At 31.9% G+C, this 26,114-nt stretch overlaps 4 protein-coding genes across 8 annotated transcripts; 2 read left to right on the top strand and 2 right to left on the bottom strand.

Moving 5' to 3' along the window:
• LOC104721753 (histone-lysine N-methyltransferase ASHR3-like) lies at nucleotides 5,835-8,786 on the top strand. 2 transcript variants are annotated; one of them, XM_019232350.1, is made up of 11 exons: nucleotides 5,835-6,271; nucleotides 6,530-6,676; nucleotides 6,931-7,095; nucleotides 7,207-7,236; nucleotides 7,331-7,442; nucleotides 7,557-7,650; nucleotides 7,743-7,836; nucleotides 7,918-7,996; nucleotides 8,085-8,256; nucleotides 8,344-8,424; nucleotides 8,526-8,786. In XM_019232350.1, exons 1-11 carry the CDS (start codon nucleotides 5,930-5,932, stop codon nucleotides 8,674-8,676), a joined length of 1,467 nt encoding a protein of 488 aa, XP_019087895.1. In that variant the 5' UTR covers nucleotides 5,835-5,929; the 3' UTR covers nucleotides 8,677-8,786. The 2 variants fall into 2 exon arrangements, with proteins under 2 accessions (XP_019087895.1, XP_010438120.1); XM_010439818.2 differs by having other exon boundaries at nucleotides 7,210-7,236; nucleotides 8,526-8,785.
• LOC104721752 (crossover junction endonuclease MUS81) lies at nucleotides 15,624-19,575 on the bottom strand. Of its 4 annotated transcripts, XM_010439816.2 has the most exons (15): nucleotides 19,211-19,574; nucleotides 18,763-18,857; nucleotides 18,588-18,666; nucleotides 18,409-18,495; nucleotides 18,203-18,325; nucleotides 17,869-18,097; nucleotides 17,546-17,741; nucleotides 17,348-17,463; nucleotides 17,100-17,230; nucleotides 16,927-16,984; nucleotides 16,673-16,831; nucleotides 16,500-16,579; nucleotides 16,162-16,402; nucleotides 15,991-16,077; nucleotides 15,624-15,894 (listed from the first exon to the last, which is right to left on the bottom strand). In XM_010439816.2, the coding sequence occupies exons 1-15, from the start codon at nucleotides 19,405-19,407 to the stop codon at nucleotides 15,790-15,792; spliced, it is 1,983 nt and encodes a 660-aa protein (XP_010438118.1). In that variant the 5' UTR covers nucleotides 19,408-19,574; the 3' UTR covers nucleotides 15,624-15,789. The 4 variants fall into 4 exon arrangements, with proteins under 4 accessions (XP_010438118.1, XP_010438115.1, XP_010438117.1 ...); XM_010439813.2 differs by having other exon boundaries at nucleotides 15,991-16,402; nucleotides 19,211-19,575; XM_010439815.2 differs by having other exon boundaries at nucleotides 15,991-16,402; nucleotides 17,546-17,717; nucleotides 19,211-19,575.
• Nucleotides 19,987-20,934, top strand: LOC104721750. Its single transcript, XM_010439812.2, has 2 exons — nucleotides 19,987-20,406; nucleotides 20,672-20,934. The coding sequence occupies exons 1-2, from the start codon at nucleotides 20,094-20,096 to the stop codon at nucleotides 20,686-20,688; spliced, it is 330 nt and encodes a 109-aa protein (XP_010438114.1). The 5' UTR covers nucleotides 19,987-20,093; the 3' UTR covers nucleotides 20,689-20,934.
• Nucleotides 24,733-25,125, bottom strand: LOC104721749. Its single transcript, XM_010439811.1, has one exon. It carries the CDS (start codon nucleotides 25,123-25,125, stop codon nucleotides 24,733-24,735), a length of 393 nt encoding a protein of 130 aa, XP_010438113.1.

Here is a 26,114-nt window from a genome sequence, read left to right as displayed (position 1 = left end):
GATCAACTTGCGAAGATATTTAATTATTCATGTTCGCTTGTGTAGTAATAAAAAGTGGTAACCTTTATGACTTTGTAATCTGGATTTATTTAAGTTCTCCAATTGAATTCATAATGTATTTTGATTTTAAGATAAAGATAACCTGGACTCTGTTTGCACCATTCCAAATCCAGTTTTATGATATAAATTTGGTTTTGAATCGTAACTGCAGTGAGGGCGGCCAAATCCATCTGCGGTCTGGACCGCTCCATTTCTAAGACGGATTACAGATCGCTGCGGACCAACTCTATTTGTATGTAAAAGTGGTCCGCAGTTTGGTCCGTTGCGGTCTTGTCTCTGCTTTATTTAGACCGCACCACTACGAACTATATTTGCTGAATGGTAAATAAAAAGCAGTTTAGTCCGCAGATAGATTTGTCTATCTCAACCGCTGCAACCATTCACACCTAAATAGAAATATATCTTTAATTTTTTGGTCCAAACAAAGAATAAAAAAGAAGAATATTTCAATGTTCCCCAAAAAAAAGAATATTCAATATAACCAATAAACTATTTTTGTATATTTAAAAGCGTGTAATATTTTCGAAAGATTTGCATATCACATCATCTGTATGTATATTGCTTTTTTCGTTATAGCTTATTTTGTGTATATTATATATGAAGTTGTGGTGAAGCGAACATATCTTTCTAGTTTGCTTTGTTGATCCGGCCCGGCCCAAAACCTGTAAAGCTCGCATATGTTTGAGCCTAACCCGGTCCGGCTTGAAATATTTTCGAGCTTATATTTTAAAAGGAAAAAGATAGCTGACAACATGAAGTATAGGTAAATATATGGTCATACATACCAACTATATTATTATATACTCAACTATACGTAATATATGTATTACATGGTCACATCCATAAACTATGTGACGTCATGTGTTCAACACCATAGACATACAATCTGATACATTGATTGATTAATTCCGGTGGAGACCGGTGTTGACTCCGGCGTTGACCAAAAAAAAATTGAAAACTAAAAATTAAAAATAAGAAATTATTATATTAAATCATTTATGGTTTTTCTTAATTAAAAAAAATATTCTATTCAATATCTAAATATTTTTTATATATTTCCTAAATATATCTTAAATGTAAAATAGAGAACCCAAACCTTAAAAAAATTTCTAAAAATTAATTTAACATATTGTAATTGTGTAAAAAAGGGTAAAAATGAAAATGTTCATATGTTAAAAGTAAATATTGTGAATTTTTGTTGTTGTTGTTTATATGTTAATTCAATATCTAAAGATATTTTTTATATATTTCCTAAATATATCCTAAATGTAATATAGAGAACCCAAACCTTCAAAAAAAATTTAAAAATTAATTCAACATATTGTAATTATGTAAAAGAGGGTAAAAATGAAAATGTTCATATGTTAAAAGTAAATATTGTTAATTTTTTGTTGTTTATATGTTATTTTGAGTATGTAAATTTTAAAGTAAAGAGTGTATAATTTTTTTTATAACATTTACCATGCAAAATTTAGAGTAAAGAGTCATATACTCAATATTTTGCATATTATTTTCTAACGAAAGTAGTTGAATTTGATTTTATTGATTTTATTGTAATTAAATAATCTGATTATGAGAGAATTATATATATATATATATATATATATCTTGAAAATAATTATAAATTGTTTTTATATCTTGAAAATCATTATAAATGATTTTATATCTTCAAGATTATTATAAATGATTTTTTTATCTTGAAAATAATTATAAATGATTTTTATTTAACAATTTACTTTAGCTTGAAAAATAAAAAGTATTTGGATATTGAATAAAAATTTTCTTTTAATCATGAAAACCTATAAATAATTTACTATAATATTTTTTTTTAATTTAGAATTTATTTTTGAAGTGTTGGTCAACGCCGGAGTCAACGTCGATCTTCGCCGGAGTCAATTGACCGGTGTACTGAATTATATGTCTATGATGTTGACCACATTACATCATATAGTTCATGCATGTGGCCATGTAATACATATACTTTGTGTAGTTGAATATACAATAATATATTTGGCATGTGTGACCATGTATTCAGCAATACTTCGTGTAGCTAACCATCATTTTTCCTATTTTAAAGCTCGAGCCCGGCCTGTTAAGGCTACAGGGCTTTTCGGGCTTTTTCGGGCTTATCTTACCGATCAAAAATTCAAACTTATAAACCTTAAAAAGTAGTGTTTGAAGGTGTACTATAAAACAAATCAATCAAAAATTTAATAACTCATCTATATTCACTACAACCAACTTAATTTAATAGAAAAAGTTTAAAACTAAATAAAATTTCGATACTTTAACCAAATAAACCAATATATAATTCATATAAAACATCATAGATAAAAAATTTAAAAGTATTAAGTATGGCAATTAAGTAAATATGAAAACTAGGATTAGAGTTTACAACTTTATTTACAATAAATTATTAATCAAATATTGCAATAAAACAAAAATGTTAACAAAAACGTACAAATATATTTGTTAAAGGGCTTTCGGGCTGGTCCGAGCCCGGCCGGGCTAAGCCCGAAAAACCCTTTTGCCCAAACGGATTGAGCCCGAAAATCTCGATTTTTTCTGGACATATATATTTAAGCCTGAATCCGGTGTTTTTCAGGGCCGGGCTGGGCCAGCCCGCGGGCTTTAGCCCTAATTGACATGTCTATTTTCATTTAACCTCATCTTCTTTTCTTAGGCATAATAAGGTTATAAGATCTTCAATAAATTTGAATTGAAAATTAGCATAAAGTTGTTCCTAGCAATTACAATCCATCTTTTTTTATATAATTTTAAATGTTAATATTGTCTAATATCTTCATATATTAGCCATGTAAATTCAAAGATGGGCAAAACTATGTGGTGCAGCAAATTTTTTGTTTCTCCTTTCATTTCTAACTATTTTATAGGCATTTTTGTTGGATGTCATTTTTCTGTTTTTCCTATATTTAGAAGTAATAATCATTTATATACACCAATTAGATATTGTGTACATACAGTGTTACACTGTTACACAACTCTTATTCAGAAGAAAAAAAAACATATATGTTACACGTAAAATACATTGGTTTAATCACTTGCTTGGTGATTTTCTTGATGTTAACTGCAGGTATCAAACATGATATATATATTCTATATGAATCTCGTCAAAGTATAATTTATTATTTGTTTTTTATTTTCTAAGTAGTGCCTATTTTTTCAAGTAAACTCATAAATTTAAACATTTTTCCGAAACTTATTAGTAGGTAATTACTCATTAATGCAAAACAAAAAAAAGATTTGTGCATTTTTTGGAATTTGTAAACGCTTTGAAAATTTATTCAAAAATAAACCAGAAATATTTTACTTTGTAAAGATTATTTTTTAAAAAGATTTATATATTTTTTTTAAACGTGTAAGCGTTAAAATTACTATTCAAAATCTAAATAGTTTAAGAATTAGACATGCCTAAAATTATTTTTTGATAAAGTTGTAATTGAAGAAAAAAGATGATGCACTTTTAGTTTAAAGAGATTCGAATATATTTTTTACATCGACTAATAATGTTACATGAATATCAGAAGGAATGGCTCAGAAGGTGCCATGCGTAGAAAACAGTGTCTTATACGTCGAGGGACTTCCTATTAGTACCACTAAATGTTCGAGGAAATGTAGAGAGACTGGTGCTTATACACACGGCAAATCTGGCTATGGCAAGACAGATAAAGAAGCAGTATGCAGATGTTTAGGTTGCAAAAAGGTGTAGGTACGACGTGCAATAGTATTATTAATGATTATCATCCATCATTAGTAATGCTAAAAGGACAATAAAACATTGCAACAATATGCAACAATATTATTCATTATTACTATCCATCAATAATAATTAAAAGTCAATAGATGTTGTAGTAATGTATTTATCGAAATACAATTATAAATTCCAAAATCCATCAATTTATTTTGACAAAATTCACCATTAATTGTTTTGTAATCATTTTCATAAAATATTATAATATAATTTGATCTATGTGTTTATATATCATTGGTCTATTATGATCGATTATATTAACCATTATTAAATAATTAAACTGATGCATGTTTCATTTATACGTTTCCTAAATGATCGATTATACATGGGGGCGTGTAGAACTAAACAAATTAACGATGGGCCACAAAGAGATAAATTGAAAGAGCAGGTAACTCTCAATTGGTTATATGGCATAAGATTCTCCAAGCAGAGAGTTGATTCATACATAAGACAAGACATCACGTACATTATTTATATATTTAATATTGTATGAACATGAATATGTCATTATTTTAATTTCAAAACGCGTCAAACATTTTTGATATAAAAAGAAGTTTAAACTGAACGAATGGTTTGCTTACCAAAGAAAAAATATAGTTGGCCCAGAATTTTATGTTGTCATGTTACTACATTGCTACACATAGTTATCATCATCAAATGTACAAAACTATTTTTAAATGATTCTATATCATGCGTCTTTAATTTTATAGTAACACCACAATGAAATGGTGAGGAACCATCGGATCGGACTAACCGAGGAGGATATACCAAATTTCATTAGTAAAAAGACTAAAAAGTAGCAAACTAGCAGAAGAAAATAATGCTATCAAAATATAAGCACAGATCAACGTGCGAAGGTATTTTAATTTAATTATTCATGTTCGCTTGTGTAATACAAACTACAAAGTGGTAATCTTATGATTCAGTGATTTATTTTGCAATCTGGATTTATTTGAGTTCTCGAATTGGATACATATCTTTTGATTTTAAGATAAGAACTTGGACTTGGTTTGAAACCATTCCAATCCAGTTGAATAATATAAATGGAAGGATATCTTCAATATATATATATATATATTTTTTTGGTCAAATCTTCAATATTTTTGTCCAAAAAAAGAAAAACAAAGAAGAATATTTCAATATTTCCCCCTTAAAAAATACAATTTCAATATAACCAAGAAACTTTTTTATATGTTTAAAAGCGTGTGATATTTTCTAAAGATTTGCATATCACATCATTTGTATGTACGTTGCTTTTTTCGTTATAGTTTATTTTTGTGTATATTATATACAAAGTTGTCGTGAAGTAAACATATCTTATTATTAGTTTGCTTTGTTGGTCCGTTTTTCATCTAAATCGATTCTTAGACGCCATAATTTCTTGCTAGGAGGATTTAGAGAACCAACTAAACATTGGATACGTAATTCTTTAGATTAGTTTAACGGTTACTCGTTAGTCATATTATCTTTGTAAAGTGTATAAACAAAGGTGAGTATTGCGTGGTAAACTGTGGAAACCTAGACACAAATATCAGTACGTTACTAGATTTTGTGTTGCTAAATTTAGAGTTTAACAAAACAGTTTACGCCATGTTTTGTTTGAGTATATAGTAAGCAAATGGAAACTGACCATTAATGGTGTAATATAATTTGATTTAAGTTGACATAAACGAAACTAAACTGACATGTAAGTAAACACATCCAAAAAAAAAAAACGAACTCCAAATATCTTGTTTTATTATATAATAACTAACAAACCGAACACTGATCAATCAGATAAACTTCCAAATCATAAGTTTGATTAATTCGTTTCAGTTCGGTTTTACCAACATTGATTATTGCGTGTAGCACTGTTATTGGTAGGTATGGGGTTGAGAAATTTAACAACCAAGGAAAAAACAAAAGTTTGGGGGCGATTGCGAAAATGTATGAAAATACAAGACCTTTTTTTTGTATAAAAATTTTAAGGCCAAAATCTCCCGCCTTTAATTCCCTCCATATATGGTTTTTCATGTCTTTTCGCTTTTCGCCTACCCACAAAGACAAAAGGTAACTGTCTTCTTCATATACTTTCATTCTTGTACTTGCGAGTGTTAGATGTTAGATCTCGGAAACATGTCTTTGTCTGCGTCCGTTGCTCTCACTTGTTGCCCTGCTTTTCTCCCGGCGGCTTCAGGGCCTGAATTAGCCAAATCCATCGATTCACCGGAAAACGTAGCCGGAGACAGCAATGGGGAACAATTGCCGGAGGAAGAGGTCGGTGACGTCAAAATTTCCAGTGGAGTCACTGCTCTTATCCGGAAACAGAATCCATCTGACCGAGCCAAGAAAGGTTTGATCCTGAATGATCATGTGAAGGATTGGGTCAAGAGAAGAGTGGCTTCTGGAGTTTCTGAGTCGAGATGTTTCCTCCCTTTTCTTGTTGGAGCCAAGAAAATGGTATTTTTTTGTTTATTTAGTTATGAAGTTTGTGTGAAGTAATAGATATTCGTATTGGATCTGTGATTATGAGTTTACCCTTTTTGATTTTAGTTATCTCCGTGTATGATTTCGTGTGCTTTCTCAGATTCATGTAGATATTGTTTAACTATCAGATTTTAGGGTTATTGTTTATGGAATCTTGAAGTCAATTAGTGATTTGTGAAGTTGTTAGATTTATTGACATAATGACTTATATGGGATGGGATGTGGTGTCAGGTTGATTGTCTTGTTTGCCATAAGCCGGTGTATCCGGGAGAAGAAGTATTGTGTTCTGTTCGTGGCTGTCAAGGCGCTTATCACTTGCTCTGTGCGAAAGAAAGCCTCAGTGTCTCTAAATCAGGCAAATTTAAGTGCCCTCAACATGTAAGATCCTCATTCATTGTTTTGTATTTGAGAAAGATTCTTTCATTTTTGTTGGCTTGTTTTGTATTCAACTAAGCATATCATATAGATGTTCACCTATCTCAACCTCTTTGTTAGTTCACTGGCTGTTATGTTGGTAGAAATACTCAGAGAAAAAGATAAGTATATGTAACAGTGATTAGGTAGGGAATTGAAATGGATTAGTTTGATTGTGCGGTATCTCTCAGTTTCATCTGATAGAATGGAGTTTTCAGGAGTGCTTTCTCTGCAAGGGAAGAGCACTGTGGCGGTGTATCAAGTGTCCAATGGCCGCTCATGATAAACATTCTCCATGGCCAGAAGAAATACTTCACCTGAAAGACCAGCCAGGAAAAGCAGTTTGTTGGAGGCATCCAACTGATTGGCGGCAAGACACAAAGGTCAGTTTTTTTACAGTTTCCCTCATTTAGTAGATCCTATCAGAAGACTCTTACAATATGTATCCTCATATAGACTCACTCACATGACTGATAAGTTATCTGTTGGTTTAGCAGCATGCAGTTGCGCAGAGTGAGATGGAGGTCAGTGTTTCTTGTGACTATAATTAGGAAAGCTGGAGATTTGTTTTTTCTTACACTGTTTCAAGTAATGCTTATCTACTTTGATATTCAACAGGTCTTTTCCCAGTTGCCTTTGCCATATGTTGAAGAGGAGTTTAAGATTGACTTCACATGGAAAGACTCTGTTGTGAAAGATGATCCACCTCCTTATGTGCATATTAGACGCAGTATCCTTTTATAATTTCCACACAAGTTTCTTTTGATTCAATGTTACTGCCATATGATCACATGATTCTCATTTTGCTTTACACTAGTGTGTGTCTTTCCTTGACTGATTTAAGATATTTACTTCGTGAAAAAGAAGCGTGATGATGCTAACGATGGTGTTGGGTGCACAAATTGTGGCCCTACTTGCTGTAGAAGCTGTGTTTGCAGGTATGCTTGTTGACTAACAAACAAATCTCATCTGTTAACCAGAAAAGGAAATGTCGTTTGAATAGTTTCCGCTTTTGGAAAAATTGTTGTAGGGTTCAATGTATAAGCTGTTCTAAAGGATGCGGATGCCCTGAAACTTGTGGAAACAGACCATTCCGCAAAGAGAAAAAGATGAAAATTGTGAAGGTAAAAGCCTTAGTCTCTATTTTATAACTCTTCCATTACACATTGTTTATATCTTGACATGTCATGTTACTGTTTTTACAGACTGAACATTGCGGTTGGGGAGTAGAGGCAGCAGAACCAATCAACAAAGAAGACTTTATTATCGAATACATTGGTGAAGGTAAACTATCTTGATTTTGTATTTTGAGCCTTATGGATGTGTGGAAAGGGACAGAGTATCTAGTGATTAATCTCACTCTTATCTACAGTGATCAGTGATGCTCAATGTGAGCAAAGGCTTTGGGATATGAAAAACAAAGGCATTAATGAGTTTTACATGTGTGAGATTCATAAAGACTTCACGATTGATGCCACCTTCAAAGGGAACACCTCTCGGTTTCTGAATCACAGCTGCGACCCAAATTGTGTATTGGAGAAGTGGTAAAGAATTTAAACATTTCAATTATGCTGAGTAATAGAGAGTGAGTTAAGTTTAATTCTTGTAAAATGTGTGGATATTTTAAACAGGCAAGTTGAAGGTGAGATCCGTATAGGTGTCTTTGCAGCTCGTCAAATAAAAGCAGGAGAGCCACTTACATATGACTACAGGTCAACTTGGACCATTTCTTTCTTCTTCACTTCTCTTTGGTTATAATTAGATTAAGGAATCTGAGATACTGATATATTTAATTCTCTTTGTTTAATGGCAGATTTGTGCAGTTTGGGCCTGAAGTAAAGTGTAATTGTGGGTCTTATAACTTTCAAGGTAATCTTGGGACAAAGAGGAAAGAACCAAACCGTTTAGTTGCGTCTTGGGGAGCAAAACGTAGAAGAGTGTTGCACCAACCTAAAGCCCAGTAATTGTTGCAAGATATTTGTAAACAAATGTGCTTTGAACTGTTGTGTACTAATGGGCAAGAACCTTATTCTTTAGAGCACTTTCATGAATTAAAAACTCATGGGAGAATCTTATCAATAAAATAATTATAGTTTAATAGAATTTAATTGCTTAAATTAAATCACTGTAGTAAAATGACAAGTGTGAACTTCTTATTAGCAAGTATATCATGGATTCTATATTTAAGAACCTCTTTCTCTCCTTTTTTTTTTTGCTCCAAAATTTCTTTCCTCGTTGCTCTTATATATTGAACTTGTAATTGAGGCTTAGTTAGTTAGTTAGGCTCACTTGACGGGTTATGTTTAAAGTATATGTAAATTGAGAAGGCTACTTTACTCTTTAATGATCCGTTTAGCATGAGCCATTGATTTTTTTTCCAAAATAGTAGAAAGATAGTGAGAATTTGTTTTTGTGTTTTCAGTTTGACATGATTAAATTGTTTAATATTTATTATGTTGTTTTTTTCCTACTTTTTATCGCAATTTATCCGGTAAAAATAAATAATTAGCTTCAACAAAACAAAACATTAATATAGTAAAAATATGATATGCTTACATATGGTTTTATTGCCATAATGTATATTTTTAAATATGATATACTTACTCATGTAGTCACATGTGCACATCATGCGCACCAAGATTGGTTTATTTCACAATTGTAATTGTGGATGTGAGAAGTGTCAAGGTAATCTTGGACAAAGAGGAAAGATCCAAACCGTTTGACTGCATCTTGGAGAGCAAAATGCACAAGAGTGTCGCCGACGTAAAGCCCGTTAATCACTGCAATATTAGCTGCAAAATATATGTAAACAAATGTGCTTTGATGGTTTTTTGTTGTGTACTAATGAGCAAGAACCTTATTCTTTAGAGCACTTCCATGTATTATAAACTCATGGGAGAATCAGATCAATATAATAATAATAGTTTAATAGAATTTAATTTACAATTATTGGGAAAAAATCAAACCAATGTAGCAAAATGACAAGTGTGAAATCCCTTATATATTAAAAAAGAAGCATTCTCACACAAAATGCTGATGTGTCTCATTCATAGAGCTCTGAACACTATTTTCTTTATTTGTCATCAGTTTTTAATAATATTTACATTTATATACCATTGTATTTTTCCAAAAATACAATTAACACCTAAAATTAAATTTTTATATTCTCTTTCTAACTTAATTATATCCTTTAATTACATTTTCATAAAAATCTTTAAAATAAATTTTAAGAACTTTTTGTTCATATGATATGATAATATAAGATTGATATTACAATAATTCTCACGAGTTAAATTTTAATTATTATACAAAATTATATATATATATATTATATACTACACAATAGAATTTTAGATTTCAATTACCGATAAATATAATAGATTTTGTGAATTAAAATTACGTAAAAATATTTAATAACTATTTTATACTGCACTATGTGCATGTTGTTACCTAGTGGGGTCTTATTACTTAGATTCTCTCAGAGTCCCACTCCTTTGTCCAATATTTGTTTCCTCGTTACTTTAATAATGTGTATCTAATATGCTGTTATACAATAGTTTCAAAATGAATTCGTAATAAATAACCACTTGAACTTGTAATTGAGGCTTAGTTAGGCTCATTGTTGACAGGTTATGTTTAAAATATATGTAAGTTGAGAAGACTACTATATACTCTTTAGTGATCCGTTTGGTAATCTGAGATTCTCAAACAAACCCCAAGAGCCATATTTTAGTTGCAAGGCAAGAAAAAAAAAACCAATCAAACAAGAGAAAGGGAAATTTAGTTTATTTAACGTTTTTTTGTCATTTTGTACTTATTATACAAATTAAACTTATTTTCAAATATTATCTATCAACTATTTCGATTATTCTAATTCCAATTGTGGAACACATTTGAATATTCTTTAACTTGTGTCAAAACAATTATTTCAAAAATTCTAGTACTAAAATAACTGATAGGTTTGTGGTGAAGGAAGTTGTGGACGTGCACTTCAGTATCTTTACTCTCGTTAGCTCATTTGATTTGATTTAGTTAGTTGATTTCAAGTTTGTGAAGAATTCATGTTCTCTCATTTTTTTTAAAGTAAAAAAAACAAATAAAATGAAAAATTATAAGAATGTAGTGTTCAACTTCCTACAAAAATAAAAAGAATATAGTGTTCAAGTTATAAAGCTGTGTAACAAACAAATCGTTGAGCAATAATGTTCGCATAACATCAATATTAAAGTTTTAAGAACACAAAAAATGACCCAAAACAAATCACAAAATTTAGTTCAGGATCAATCAAGCCACCAAAAAAAATCCTAACTTACCCACGTTCTAGAAATTGCATATGATGATATTAAACTAAACCCAAACTCCAATAATAAATTCACATCCTTCTAAATTAAACCAAATCCCTAACTTACTATGCTTGCACCATCATAATTGGTACTTAAAAAAAAAACTTATTGATTATTGAATAAAATTTATGCCTCTTCAAATATTATTACAAAGTTACATTTAGGGGAATTCCGAAGTGGCGAAGTACGTTGAACAATTAAATGCTGGCATTAGACGAAGTACACATTTAGACATCATCACATTCGATTAACCTAGGCTTAATATACAAATTAAAATTAACTCACCAATGATCATCAATAAAATTAAGAAAAAGACATTTAACCAAACACAATCAATTCAACCCAAAAAAATACATATATTTGGTTTACAGACTAAAGCCGGTTATACAAGTAAGTTAAATCAGAGACGATCTTTAAGATCACTAGGTATGGAGCCCCCGCGATATCGCGGAAGAACTCATATTAGTAAAATATTGATTACAAAATTTTTTAATTAAATTTATTTATTAAAATATTAAAATTTTTAAACTATTTAATAAAAATTTCAAAACATACAATTTTTTGAAAAATTCTTTATATTTTATTTGAAAAATATACTTAAAAAAATAATCTTACCTTTACATATGATTAAATAAATAATTATCAATGCTACACAGTAGACACATCAAATTAAACAAATTTTTACGATTAACTGCCATGAGATTACATTGCAGTTGTGTTATTTCGTTCGCTTTTCTTCATAACCTTTCGTTCGCATCTTTTCAATGTAACCTTTTATTTGTGTTTTTTTTGTACTAACTTTTCGTAAATATTTTTTAATTTCTGAAAAAATGAATAAATGCAATCTACAGTCGTGTCTTCTCTTCTTAACCTTACAGTCATATTTTTGTATATCTTATGAACCATTACAACTTGTTCTCTTGTTGTCAAATATGATATGTAAATGATTATATTTTTAAATTTCTTTCTTTTTATTTTGTTTTAAATGATAAAATTATGAATACATTGTATAAGACACTATAAATTTCTTAAATAATCATATAATAAATTACAGATATTAAAAATATTAATTGAGGACCATTCTTAATATGACATAATGCTTTGTTTAAATTCATTTAAATTAATTATTTTTATCTTTTTAGCATAACTCAAACATATTTCTATTTCCAAAATCAATTTTTACTTCATAAAAAATGAATATTAATATTACTATTCAGTCAATCAGTAAGAAAATTACCAATCCTCTCAAATTTGAATATAACTAAACCGAAAATTATCATATATTTTATTTACTTGAATCAAAACTAAGTTATATATTCATATAAAAAAGAATATATCTATTTTCATAAAGGCAGTATTGTAAATGAATATATAATACAAAAAACTCTCGTTTTATAGATGAAACATATTTCTATATAAAACAACCTTTAAACATTTTGGCAATTATAATAGATTATATATTATATATATATAGTTAATCCAATATTGAATGTACTTACTACTTATTTTTCTCCGCCTAAGATGTTGGTTAATTATCCCGAGTCACACATAAATAAATAATATACTAAATATTAGAGGGAAATAATAATAGTTAAAACTTATAACAATAATATTTGGATGTATGATGTAGCATCACAATGTGCGCGTCTAAGGAAGATGGTCGGCCAAGGACGATCGGGTTCATTGCTCTCACACGCTTCTCTTTTTTTTTGGCAGTCAGAATCCAAAACCTTTTCAAACTTTTAAAGTATTTCATATTCAGTATATTTTGTTGTTAAGATTTCAATTTGAGTGTATTATGACTAGAACTAAATATACAAATTCCCTTAACCTATATAAAGTTGTAGATAAGTCTTTGTCGTTAAGATAGTTTATTGGACAATCATCTCAACCGTTAATTTTTCTGTTGATCACCGGTTTTCCATCTCCCAATAAACTGAATATTCTCAACAGTAGAAAATATAATAGAACGAATTTTAATATTTTATTTTTATTTTTACCTTGATATTTCATAATCAGATACTTTTTAAAAAAAAATAAAAATATAGAAATTCATATTGTTTTCTATAATACAATTAGTTTTCTAATCAAAAAGCATGGAGTAGAAAAATATATACTTGTGACAAGAAAAAAAAAACCAAACATATACAAGCCAATATACTCTCATTTTCTGAAAAACCAACTTGAACCACATTTTTTAACAGCTAAAAACAAAAATTTCGGTTTGGAGTCATACCAATAGAATGATAACCCTCGATGAATAGATGGTTAAAGAGAGTATCTTAAGATTACTTAAACGAAAACAAAAAATTATTTAAATATATTTTAGTATTGTAGACACGACAATAAATATCAAATTTACCAAAAAATTGCAACAATTCATAAGATAAATCAAAAGTTAAATGGTTCATTAAATAAACGAAATTTACCGTGGTGTAATTAAAAGGTTGCAACAATTCATTTAAATATATTTTAGTTACTTAAAACTAATAAATAATAATTTATGAATAGTTTATCCAAGTAATGTGATCTTAAATATTAATTATACCAATATTAATGGTTCAATTAAACGGCTAAAATATATTTTTTAATATATTAAAATTAATAATTTATGAAGATGTATACCTAGAGACTGAATATAATTAAATATTACAACGATTAACAAAATAAATAAACTGCAATAAATTTTTCACAGTGATGAAACGTCATTTCTAACAAATTCTGTTTTAACTAATACAAATATAAAAAAATGAATACAATGATAAGAAGTTATTTATATATAGATTTATAAAGATGTGAAAATTTGAATAGACACAACTGTTTGTAAAAGACACAACTCTATATTCAACAGACGCAATTTTTGAGAGAGACACAACTGTAAAAAAATTCTGTAAAAAAAATAAAATTCTCCTGTAACTAATACAAATATAATGAAAATTTGAATATAACGATGAGAAGTTATTTATATATAGATTTCTAAAAATGTGAACATTTAAATAGACACAACTGTTTGTAAAAGACGCAACTCTATATTCAACTGACGCAACTATTTAGAGAGACACAACTGTAAAATATTTCTGTCAAAAATATAAAATAAAGAAAATTTGAATACAATGTTGAGAAGTCACTTATATATAAATTTATAAAGATATGAACATTGAATAGACACAACTGTTTGTAAGAGACACAATTCTACATTTAACAGACGCAACTTTTTAGAGAGATGCAACCGTTGAATTTTCTGTCAAAAAAATATATATACATATTTTACGAAAAGGTACGACGAAAAATTGCAACTAACATTTATTCAGACTATTATTATTATATAGATTAGTAACCTTGGGCTTTTAACTCATCATAAGAGTCCATGACGTCGTGGTGAGACATAATTTTAGTTATTTATTATTATTGATTATTCAAGAACTTCTTTATAATTTTATTAATCATTATCGAGAAGGTGAAAAAACTAAAATACGATAAATCTTATAAGTATACCGACGTGAAAAAAAAAAAACTTTTCCTAATCCTAATGAAAAAAGGTCTCGTCTTCTCTTATGATCTCTATATAAAAGACGTACGCACATTCACAAACAAATCATCAAAAACTCTTACACCAGCAGAAACCCTAGCGACTCTCTAGCTATGGTGAAAGCTTCAGCAATCATCCTTTTGCTGCTCTTGTTCTGTTCTTTGGCTTGCGAGGCACGTGTTCGTCTTACGAGTCCTGATCATACAACTGATCATGAGACTTTTCACAAAAAAGACGAGAAGCCTCAACAACCAAAACGTGTAGGTCGATCTGATCCTCACATGATTGAAGCATATGTCAATCTCTTGGAGCCTTATGAGCCCTTCCCATATCCGGAGATGATCCGTAACGTCCAAGCCTCTCTCAGGAGGAGGATGCGACAATAATAGACCATCCTCGGATAATCTGTATATTTGTAACAAACCTGTATTCATCTGTATAAAATAAAACAGGGACTAGGCCATCCCTAAAAAAAAAACTGGTCATGATCTCGAACCGATCATCTGATGAGCCCAAGGGAGGGCGAAACCACTTTCATAACCACACCATCAGAAACCTTAAAACAAATAAATGAGCAGAGTAATTAAGATTCAATGATCAGCTTTGGCTCCCGATTCTGGTCCGAGTAATTCCAAAAAACATCTACACCTTATAAGTTGGTTCAGTTTCAAACGCACACAGTTTGGTCTATACCATCCTTAAACCTCGTAGTTTGCCCGAGAATCATAAAGTATCCTACCGATGTGGTGTCCGAGAATGATTATTTAACTCAATTAATGTATTATGTATGTATAAAGTCCAAAATCTAAAAGAACACATCGCTTATCTAAAAGAAGTAAAGAACTGCCTTCTATATAGGCACTTGATAAGTTTCAGATCTCTCGACAAATGTCAAAGGGCATTCTTACTAGCTCTGATGTACATTTTACATTGTTGCTTTGATCTCTCAACATCTCTTCTTGCGCAGAGGCAGAGATTGTTTTAGTTCACTTTACAGTAGAAGTCATCAGTTTCTTAAAGAAGTACAAGATTCGAGATGTTAGGGAAAGACAATACGTCTAGATGAGAATAGGCAGAAAGGAGATAAAAGTTTTGGGTACGTTTCGGTTACAAGCACACCACTGTCCAAAATCTAAAAGAACACATCGCTTATAAGGCCCTTGATAAGTTTCAGATCTTTCTCTCTCTAAACACTAGAGTAGAAGTCATTCACCCCAAACTAACTTGAATACATTCTTACTAGCTGATACACATATTACATTGTTGCTTCGATTTCTCAACATCTCTTCTTGCTCAGAGACATCCCCTTCCTTCAAAACAATGCAAAGATTGTTTTAGTTCAAGTCATCAGTTTCTTAAAGAAGTACAAGATTTCGAGATCTCAAGCAACGGCAAAAAGGTCTTACTAGATGAGAATAGGCAGAAGCAAGAGATATAAGTGTTGGGTACATATCAAGAACAGCCATGGCAATTTCCTCAGTTACCTGCGGGATCTGCACCAAATACTTATCAATCGAAATGGATTCGCAGAACCATTCACTTATAAGAACCGAAAAATGCATAGCCAGACTCAGTACCTGCATAAGCTGAATGGCAAATACATCGCTGATTGTCATTTTATCAAGGTCTTGACACCTTTTGACAAAACTATCAAAAGAAGGACACGAGGCCGCCACTTTGCTCTTGTCATTATCATTCACCCGTAACTTGTAGTACTGATATATTGATTTAGTGAGGTAACCGTATTTTCTTAGCGTCTCACCCAGCCCTTGTGTCCTCAGCACATCAAATCCCTCCAGAATCTCTGTCGTGAAACAACTAGAAGCATACATAGATGAAGATAAGTTTGGTTCAAGATCAAAACAAAAATGCACAACCAATTTATATTTTCTGAAACATCAAATAAATTTCTTACGCCGTTTTAATGCTTTCTGCTGCATCAGAATGGTTTGGATCTCCTTCAAGAATGTATATCAGCTTCTTGAATCCTGATCTCTATTTAGAATGTCAATAAAAGAAGAATATGAGAAACAACCATCAACCAAAGATAGAGCAAGTCAGAAACTTAGGAGTTGAGAATACACACACCTGAAGTCTAAGTTTTTGGTCCCTGTAGCGATTATCTCTAATCGATGAGCGCATATCATCAACATTCTTCCTCTCGGCAATAAAATCCAGAACATACTCATCCTCAAGGTACTTATGCCGAGCAATCCAGATACAATCCCCGACTGGTAATCGTCTAACCTACACCACTTTTCCAGTTAATTTGTGTAATCTCGAATCTGTTGACATCTATTCAAAGAATCTGTTGACATCTATCCAAAGAATCAAATGCAAACCTCAATCTTGATATTGAATTCAGAGCATATGTTATCAACTATATTCCTGGACCGTGATCTGTGAAACCATAAGAAACGTATATAGACTATTGTCACACTCTCATAACCAAACCATAAGAAACCAAACCACAACTAAAAGATAAGAGTAGAGCAAGATTAAATGTTCCACAAACCCCTTAGTGGCGAACTTTTCTCGATCATCCAGTATCAAGATCACATCATATGCTTCCTCAAACGTTTCTCCAAATCTAAGAGGAGGGAGGCGTGGAAAATTTGTTATTCCTTTGGTTCTATCTGATACCAACTTTGTAACCAGGACACAATACAGAACAATTAAAGCTGATTAGCAATCCAGTTGCTGCTGATCATTAAAAAACATAGCTAACAATCTACTGATTATTGAACTCAAATGGTTACATACAGAAGATGAGCAGGCTTTCACAGCATGACTTGAAACGGATGAACATGGATTTAAGGTGGATCCATCATTGCAAGAACGGAACTTCTTAGCAAGTGATCCCTCAAGATCAACTTGACCTGTATTTGTAGGTAAGACTTCATAAGATGAAACATAAACTTTTCACAAACACAGCACTAAGCACTAAGATAAAGACCGTACGAATTTGTGCTCTAGAAGGTTCTCCTGAATCTTTTCTTCTATTTCGAGAGTCCGGACAGGAATTATAAACCTCTGCTTGACGAAGATGGCACATTACTGAGAGCCAGAGAGTTGATGGATCTTTGTCCCCAGATCCATCTGAAACCTCTCTGAATGCAACAACGACTTGTTCCTTAGAATAACCAAACGGTGTAAACTGTTAACGAAAACCAAAAAATTAAAACATAAAACTAAAATAATGAAGCAAAACATGTCACCTCACAACCAATCAACACGATATAAGAAGAATTTAAAGGTCGAAATAACATTATGATGATGATGACCTTTTCAAGAATATCGCTTGGAATGGCTGATTGTGCCCTAGATCTGGGATCAGCATATGGCTGTTCTTCTCTCATGGTAAAAGAACAGGTGGGATTTTGATTCGGTGTTTTCTTTGCTTGCGGTGCAGGATCCGTTTCATCATCAGATAAGATGTCAACTGAATTAGGTAATCCAGATCGCACGATACATTCGTTTGCAACTTCCCGACCTTCAACTGTCAGCATGTACCTATGAAAAGAAACAATAGTCTCAAGATAAGGTCTACTTCTCTAGAAAAATACAAGTCAAGGGCACCTAAATGATAGGGAAGAGTTTCAGATATGAGTTTTTTACTTGGCTGGGTTGCTAGATTTGACCACTAATCCCTTCTGTATAAGTGTGGTCATACAGCTCCATCCACTATACCACTCCCTCTTAGAGTTTCCAAGTCCTGCTTTCCCTTTACCTTTCTCTGGCCTAGTGACAAGAATGGAAGAATAAGAGCAGAAGTTAGGTACAAAACCAACAGATTAGAGATTGGGAACATGATTAATTCATACCTAACAGGAGCATGTGAGAGCCCACTCGCATCAGCAGCATCAATAAGCTCTTGTTCACGCATGAATTCTTTCCCATTTGTAGTCCTTCTGGTAAAAAGAAAAACGTAAAGGTCCTGAAAAAGGGTTTACAGAGAGGAAATAAAAACGTATTTTGTGAGTATTATAACCATGTAACCAACCTGTACAAGGTTATTAGTAATGCATACGCCACAGAGTTTCTTTGCGGAATGTACCGTTTCTTTCCATTGGCCTTTTTCCCTGGACAGATTAAAAATCACCATACGTAAAGACATCACATTGATAACACATGTGAACCATATGATATAGATACACCCAACAGCCCAACTCCATTACCAGCACGATTATCAGGTAAATCTTCTTGCTCAGAACCTTCAGCACCAGTATCAAAATATCCTTTCATGAGCTTAACCATCCACTTGCCAAAACCCCTACGCAACAAATTCAGCAAAAATCACGAAACAAGATACTTGGTTGGATAGAAGCAAAGCCACCCCAACAACTAAAAACCACTCACTATCAGATTCTGGATAAACAAAGAGAATTCTCTGATTTTATCTATCTACATGTATACAATTTCAGATAAAAACAAACATGAACCCTTAGCTAAAGCCTAAATCAAAAGGATCCAAAAATCGGAGAATTTCGAACTAAAAACACACAAAAAGGTCACATCTTTCCATAAGAAATTGAACACAAAAGGCATTTCAAACAAGAAACGAATGACCCATAAACCCAAATTCGATAGGAGAGAAGTGAAGAGAAGAGAAAGCAAGAAACTTACTTGATCTGCGACAAGTCTTTGAGTGTGTTAATGGGATCCTTGGCGTCGCAGACATTTCTATACGCCTTAACAAACGTCCTCTCCAGATTTTCAGACAAGCCTTTGGGCTTATCAGCGTGTTCTTGCTTCTTCTGCAACACATGAGCCGCTAAACCTTGATTCTCAGGACACCGTACGGCCCGTCTCTCGTCATCCATCACTACCCCACTCTAAAGAGTTTGGATCTCTCAAATTCCTTAGTGATTGGCTGTATTCGCCGCCGGATAAAGAGGGAAAATTTCACGCAAAGGTTTGATCTTTGGTTCGACAAACCAAAATCTTTTAGGCGTTTCGTTGGGAATTTTCAAAATTTGGGGATTTTGGCTAAACTACGCCTGTTCAATGACTATCATGACATCACGAGTGAGAGCCTCCGTCTGATTCAGAGGCTTTTAATTTGAAACATCAATCACTTGGTTCAATTAAAAATTTACGTTTTGATAGTTGTCACATTTGTCACTTTGGTTCTTTCTTTTTATTTTTGTCACAAATTGTCTTCGGTGAACAAAAAAATATATATATAAATAAAAAAATACTATTTTGTCATTTACTACTTTATGTACCTCAGATATAAGTGTCATGCATTGGCTGCCATGTAACGTTAGTTGTAGTTAATTACGAGGAAACTCATCAGAATCTCACAGAAAATTGCAAGTCTTTTGTCACATGAAACCAATTGGAAAAGATTAACCACTTAAGTCTAGAGTACTCTCAGCACACAAAAAGATAACCTCACATGCAGCACAACGCGTTAAACCCTCTACGCCACACTATATATAAAAGACCCTCAGCAACTTCTCTTTAACCAAAAACTCAAACCTACACTCACTAGATTCAAACTAAAATGGCCATAGGTTCTCGTGTTTTGATTTGTCTGACCATGATCCTTGTAATTTCAGGAACACTACTAGTTCCAGGGCATGGAACGTGCCAAGGTGACATCGAAGGTCTCATGAAAGAGTGTGCCGTCTACGTGCAGCGTCCAGGCGCAATGGTAAACCCCTCTGCAGCGTGCTGCAGAGTCGTTAAGAGATCAGACATCTCTTGCGCGTGTGGCCGTATCACAGCTTCAGTGCTAAAAATGATAGACATGGATAAGGTTGTTCATGTCTCTGCCTTTTGTGGGAAGCCTCTAGCTCATGGTACCAAGTGTGGAAGTAAGTCTGATAGAGAAGTTTCATTCTTAATAATTAATACGGTTTTTATCTTGTAAAAAAAACTGAAGGTATCGCTAGAGAGCTATATATATATATATATGTAGCAAAAATGTAGTACAAAAACTTAGAAATATCGGTAAGGATTTAATAAAAAAAATTGTATGCGTTTTAAAAAAAAAAAATTGTATGCATGTAAGCACAAAAATTTGCGTTTTAAAACATCATATGATCTCTATTAATATATGGAATTGATCTCATGTGGCAGGTTACGTTGTGCCATGAAATTTGGGACCAGAACTTGGGAGCTAAAAGGGGTTTCTAGAATAAATTGTTTGTGCATGAAGCTGTAGCTGCTGTACTATTTCGTATTTCCCCACTACTAAAATACTCTTGTAATCTCCCTAAAATCCACTATCATTAAAATCTACTCTTTATGTTATCTCTAATATTCCATGTTACGAGTCGAAAGACGAAAAGTATCTATGGTATCGTCAAGATTCAATATATTGATGCTACGACTTTCCAGTATATAAGAGAAGAGAAAAGATCTTCTTTGATTATAGGAAAAGATTTTACCTATTATTTTTCACTTACGGTTAATGATTTAATACACAAAATAAATGTTTTACACAAGAATCACAACTCTTGGACATGTTGATAGTTCGAAGAATGGAAATTGAAAAGAAAAAAAAATTAAAGCAACAATGATTTGAATAATCCAGAAGAATATATAATGAAGTCCTTACAATCAGATCTGAGTTTCATTAAGATTTTGAAACCCTAGCAGAACATATGCTTGTGATACAAAAGAAATCTCTAAAAGATAAATGGGTCAACAATAGAGAGAAACAAAAAAGAATGACAAGGAAATCAATCCTCGCCGATTGTCAAAAAAAAAAAAAAATCAATCCTCGCCGTAGATGTTTAGACGCTTGGTATGCAAGTAAGCATAGTATGCCGAGTTGGTGTCAATTTCGTAGATTTGGTCACCAAAAGATGCCGAGTCGGCCTTCTCCATGATTGGGTCATATTCCTCAGTTTGATAAAATTTTATTTGGACTCCATCACGAATGATGACCGGGACTTTCCAAGGACGGAGAGCCTCTGAAGCACCCACAAAAAGCAAGATGAGGAAGACAATGAAAAAAAGCTGATTTCTCCCAATCTAGTTGACATTAATTGTTGTTGTAGATAAGGCTATGATGTAGAAGAAGATCTTGAGTAATAGACGATAATCCTGGAAGTTAACAGCTAGCTATAGGTAGACGATAATCTGCATGCATGTTATACAATTGTGGATGTTGTTATATAACTTACATCTACAATCTATTGGGAAAAAGAAGTATACGGATTTTTATGTTTAACCCAAACATAAGTAATAGACAATATTTGAAGAAAAGAAAAAATACAAGTTATAATGAAACCGAAGAAAAAAAAAAGATGCATCTTCATTGGTATTGGTTTCATCAACGATCTAAAGATATCGCCTCCTCATGACAGAAAAATCGACATTACGGATCATCGTAGAACTGTACGGGAGCTGATCAGATTCATAGTTTAGGACATCATCTTCAACTGTGTCGAAGTAGGGTGGAAGGCATGAATCATCATCATCATCATCAAAGCTTGAGATTAGGTCTTGCTTCTTGTCAACGTCCAAGGTATCACTCGTGTGATCATGAAGAATACGTGCCGCACAAGATAAGGCAGAGCAATTGATCAAGAGCAAGAGGATGATGAAGCTGATTATTGTAGAAGCTTTTGCCATCGATGGGAAATATCAAAAAAGAGATAGTGTCAAGGAATGGTTAGGGTTTGAACGTGCGTATAGTAAGATTTGGAAAGAGAATACAAAGAGGTTAGGCTAGCTTTCTGCGTAGAAGAAGATCTCGAGAGAATAATGGTTTTGTGATTTGAAATACTCTGTGTGCATGTGTTTTTATATAGAGGTTGGACGTGTGGAAAGAAACCGACCTTATTCCCTTTAGTAATTGATAGACCGACTTTAATTATTATTATTATTATTATTATTATTATTATTATTATTATTATTATTATTATTATTATTATCTTTTGTCTCCTAAATTCAGATGGAAAACGTAAGTTCTTTAATCAAAACATGCACCAACTCGTTTGACTCATCCAAGACATAAACCGTGATTTTATTTTATTTATTTATTAAAAAAAAGCAAACAAAAGGAGAAAAAAGTTAACTAGAATTTTTTTTTTAATCTTCATCCAAAACTTTTTCATCGTCATGATACTTGGAATCCCTACAACACCCGTTTTGGGATAGTAAAAGTATACAACATCTTTTGTTTTCTCATCAATTAGAAGAAAAAAGTAGCAGGAAAAGAAGGATTTTTCTTGATACGCACACCGCACGCAAATACGAAAGGATCATTAAAAATCTACGATTAGGGCTTTGGGAGAATATAATCAAGCATCGTCACATAAAATCAATACAAGTATTTGATTTACAATTGGAACCTCTGAATTAATATGACCTAAACATGATAAATTTATGTTTGGAGAGTCGATCGTCTAAATAATAGAACTTTGATCTCTCGACTCTCTACAACATGATCCAAAATCGAACAGTCTACATTTAGTACATGATACTTTGGACAAGTAATGGACGAGATAACATATCGAAAAATCTAGACACGGCAAAAAATGCAAAAGGCTAAAAGAATAATGTCACATATTCTAAGAAAAAAGAACAGAGATAACTTATCAGATCAAGGACTCATGAATCCAAGTTGTACGTCGACAAATAAGTACTTCACGTTGAAGATATATTATTTCAGTATATATATTGAGAGACAAACAAGTACTTCACGTTGAAGATATATTTTTTCAGTATATATGACATATTGACATATATATGAGATGCCGTTTACTTATTTTTCATACAAACAAAAGAGAAATGACCATTTAGATGCTTCCACCGGGATGGAGAGTATAGTGATGTTGTTTTTCCACCTCGACAGCCGCGAACAGAAAACATCAATTCATCTCCCAGCTTTATGGCAAACAAAGACAAATCAACCAGTTGACACGAAAGTCCCGTATAGTCATTGTGCCAATAATTTGAATACATTCACATGTCACGAACTGACTCGAAGATTCGATGTAACTCTACATTTTTAGTAAAATGATACTCAAAAATTATCTGAAAGAAAAATTTTAGTCTAGTTGAAGCCGGCTTTCCCTATTAATTTGTTTTTTTTTTAATTATTTATAAGATACATAATTTGGTTGCATTAGTCTAGTTTAAAAGTAACCAAATTAAGTGAATCACTAACTTAGTAAATAGAAACCCAAAAGTATCAGCCTAAAAAGAGAACATAAAGAGATTAGATGATGATGGGAAAAACGATTTTTTTTTCACGATTGTACAATTATATTATGTTAAATTTATATATCGAATATTTCCTGTGCTAAAAATACATTAATTTTTAAATAATTTGAATTTTAAATCCAAACTTTATGTTTTATGCTTTAACATATTAAAACGTGTTTATTTTTTAACTCTGTTAAATTTCGGTTGAGTCAACCTAACCTGGAATCCATGTGTGCAGAAGAAATGAAAATTATTTCAAATAAAGTTGGTTCTATATAATGAAAACAACGTCGTTTTAATCGTTCAAATAAAGTTGGTTCTTATAATATACATAATATGGTTACATTAGTCTAGTTTAAAAGTAGGCAAATTAAGTGGATCACTAACTTAGTAAATAAAAACCCAAAAGTATCGGCCTAGTAAAAAGAGAACATAAAGAGATTAGATGACGATGGAAAAAACAGTTTTTCCATACCTTGAATTTATACCTCGAACTATTTATTATGTTAACTATTCACTGTGCTGAAAAATACATTAACTTTTAGATAATTTGAATTTCAAACCCAAACTTTATGTTTTGTGCTTTAATATACCAAAACGTGTTTATTGGTTAACTAATAAAAGTAAAAACTAATACTAAAATACTCTTGTAATCTCACTAAAATCTACTCCTGTATGTAATCTCTAATATTCCATGTTACGAGTCGAAAGACGAAAAGTATCTATGGTGTCGTCAAAATTCAATATATTGATGTTACGACTTTACAGTATATATACTAGAGAGGAGAAAAGATATTCTTTCATAATAGGAAAAAGAGTTTTCCTACTATTATTCACTTACGGTTATTTATTTAATACACAAAGAATCACAGCTCTTGGACATGTTGATTGTTCGAAAATGAAAATAAAAATTAGAGTAACAATGATTTGAATAATCTAGAAGAAAAATTAAGTCATATTACAATCAGATCTGAGTTTCATTAAGATTTTGAAACCCTAGCAGAACATATGCTTGTGATACAAAAGAAAGCTCTAAAAGATAAATTGGTCAACAATAGAGAGAAACAAAAAAGAATGACAAGGAAATCAATCCTCCATAGCCAATCCTCGCCGTAGATGTTTAGACGCTTGGTATGCAAGTAAGCATAGTATGCCGAGTTGGTGTCAATCTCGTTGATTTGGTCACCAAAAGATGCCGAGTCGGCCTTCTCCATGATTGGGTCATATTCCTCAGTTTGATAATAATTTATTTGGACTCCATCACGAATGATGACCGGGACTTTCCAAGGACGGAGAGCCTCTGAAGCACCCACAAAAAGCAAGACGAGGAAGACAATGAAAAAAAAGTTGCTTACTCCCAATCTAGTTGACATTAATTGTTGTTGTAGATAAGGGCTATGATGTAGAAAAAGATCTCGAGAGAATAGTTTTGTGATTTGAAATATATGTCGCGTGTGTTTTATATATATAGAGGTTGGACGTATAGAAGCCGATCTTTATTTCCTTTAGTAATTAGGAGACAGACTTTAATTTATTTCTTTTTTTTTTGTCTCCTAAATCCAGATGGAAAACCTAAAAATTTACTAAATCAAAACATATTTAATTTGACTGTTTCAATGTTTTGCAGCAGAAAGCATTTAAATTGTTTTACCCTTATGTACAGATGATTTTCTATTCTATCTTGAATTACGTGCAATACATCTCTCCATTGTATCGGCGCAAGAAGAGATGTTGAGAAATCGAAGCAACAACGTAAGATGTGCATCAGCACGTAAAAGTATGTATATTCAAGGACTTTGGTTGGGGTCATCCACACATAAACATTGTAAATACAAAATATTTTCAGATAATAAAAAACATTTACTATCAGTCTATCACAATTCCCAAACCCCTACAAATATAGTGGAAAAAAATTACAGATCATCACATGAAGAGCTCATAGCCTATAAGTCTTCACGAAATTGACATATGCTTCAAACGTGTGAGGATGAGACCTCGACACATCAATAACATGGAATTCCTTAATTTCCTATGATGATTGATAAAATAAAAAAATGTCTCCATATTTTTGTCTTCCATTGATTTGTAAGATTAGCGTTTTTGTGGTTTGTCCAGTACATGTGATTACCAAAATATTGATAGTGATATAATAAAACATTCTTATTTCGTTAGAAGTCTCCATATTTTTTTTTCTATCAATATATTTTGATTTCCCGAAAAAAAAAAAAATACAGCAATTCCGTTACATATCTCTAGCTCAATCTTTATATAATCATAACCACAAAGCAGCATAACGCCATAACCGGTTAATTCTGGTCTTCTGGATGTTAACAGCTAGCTAGACGACGCTCTTCATGCTGTT

Source organism: Camelina sativa, chromosome 11, assembly GCF_000633955.1.
Source record: "Camelina sativa cultivar DH55 chromosome 11, Cs, whole genome shotgun sequence".
NCBI lineage: Eukaryota > Viridiplantae > Streptophyta > Magnoliopsida > Brassicales > Brassicaceae > Camelina > Camelina sativa.
Note: the sequence above shows the minus strand (reverse complement) of the source record. Positions and strands in the feature narration are given on the sequence as shown.

Excerpts from the sequence above, each read along its gene's own strand:
- LOC104721749 (XM_010439811.1), bottom strand. The coding sequence starts at position 25,125 with ATGTCAACTAGATTGGGAGTAAGCAACTTTTTTTTCATTGTCTTCCTC.
- LOC104721753 (XM_019232350.1), top strand. The coding sequence starts at position 5,930 with ATGTTAGATCTCGGAAACATGTCTTTGTCTGCGTCCGTTGCTCTCACT. Across the intron at positions 6,272-6,529 it reads TTGTTGGAGCCAAGAAAATG|GTTGATTGTCTTGTTTGCCA; the intron begins GTATTTTTTTGT and ends ATGTGGTGTCAG. Across the intron at positions 8,257-8,343 it reads AATTGTGTATTGGAGAAGTG|GCAAGTTGAAGGTGAGATCC; the intron begins GTAAAGAATTTA and ends TATTTTAAACAG.
- LOC104721752 (XM_010439813.2), bottom strand. The coding sequence starts at position 19,407 with ATGGATGACGAGAGACGGGCCGTACGGTGTCCTGAGAATCAAGGTTTA. Across the intron at positions 18,098-18,202 it reads AAATCTAGCAACCCAGCCAA|GTACATGCTGACAGTTGAAG; the intron begins GTAAAAAACTCA and ends TTCTTTTCATAG. Across the intron at positions 15,895-15,990 it reads CTTCTGCCTATTCTCATCTA|GAAGGGGATGTCTCTGAGCA; the intron begins GTAAGACCTTTT and ends ATTGTTTTGAAG.
- LOC104721750 (XM_010439812.2), top strand. The coding sequence starts at position 20,094 with ATGGCCATAGGTTCTCGTGTTTTGATTTGTCTGACCATGATCCTTGTA.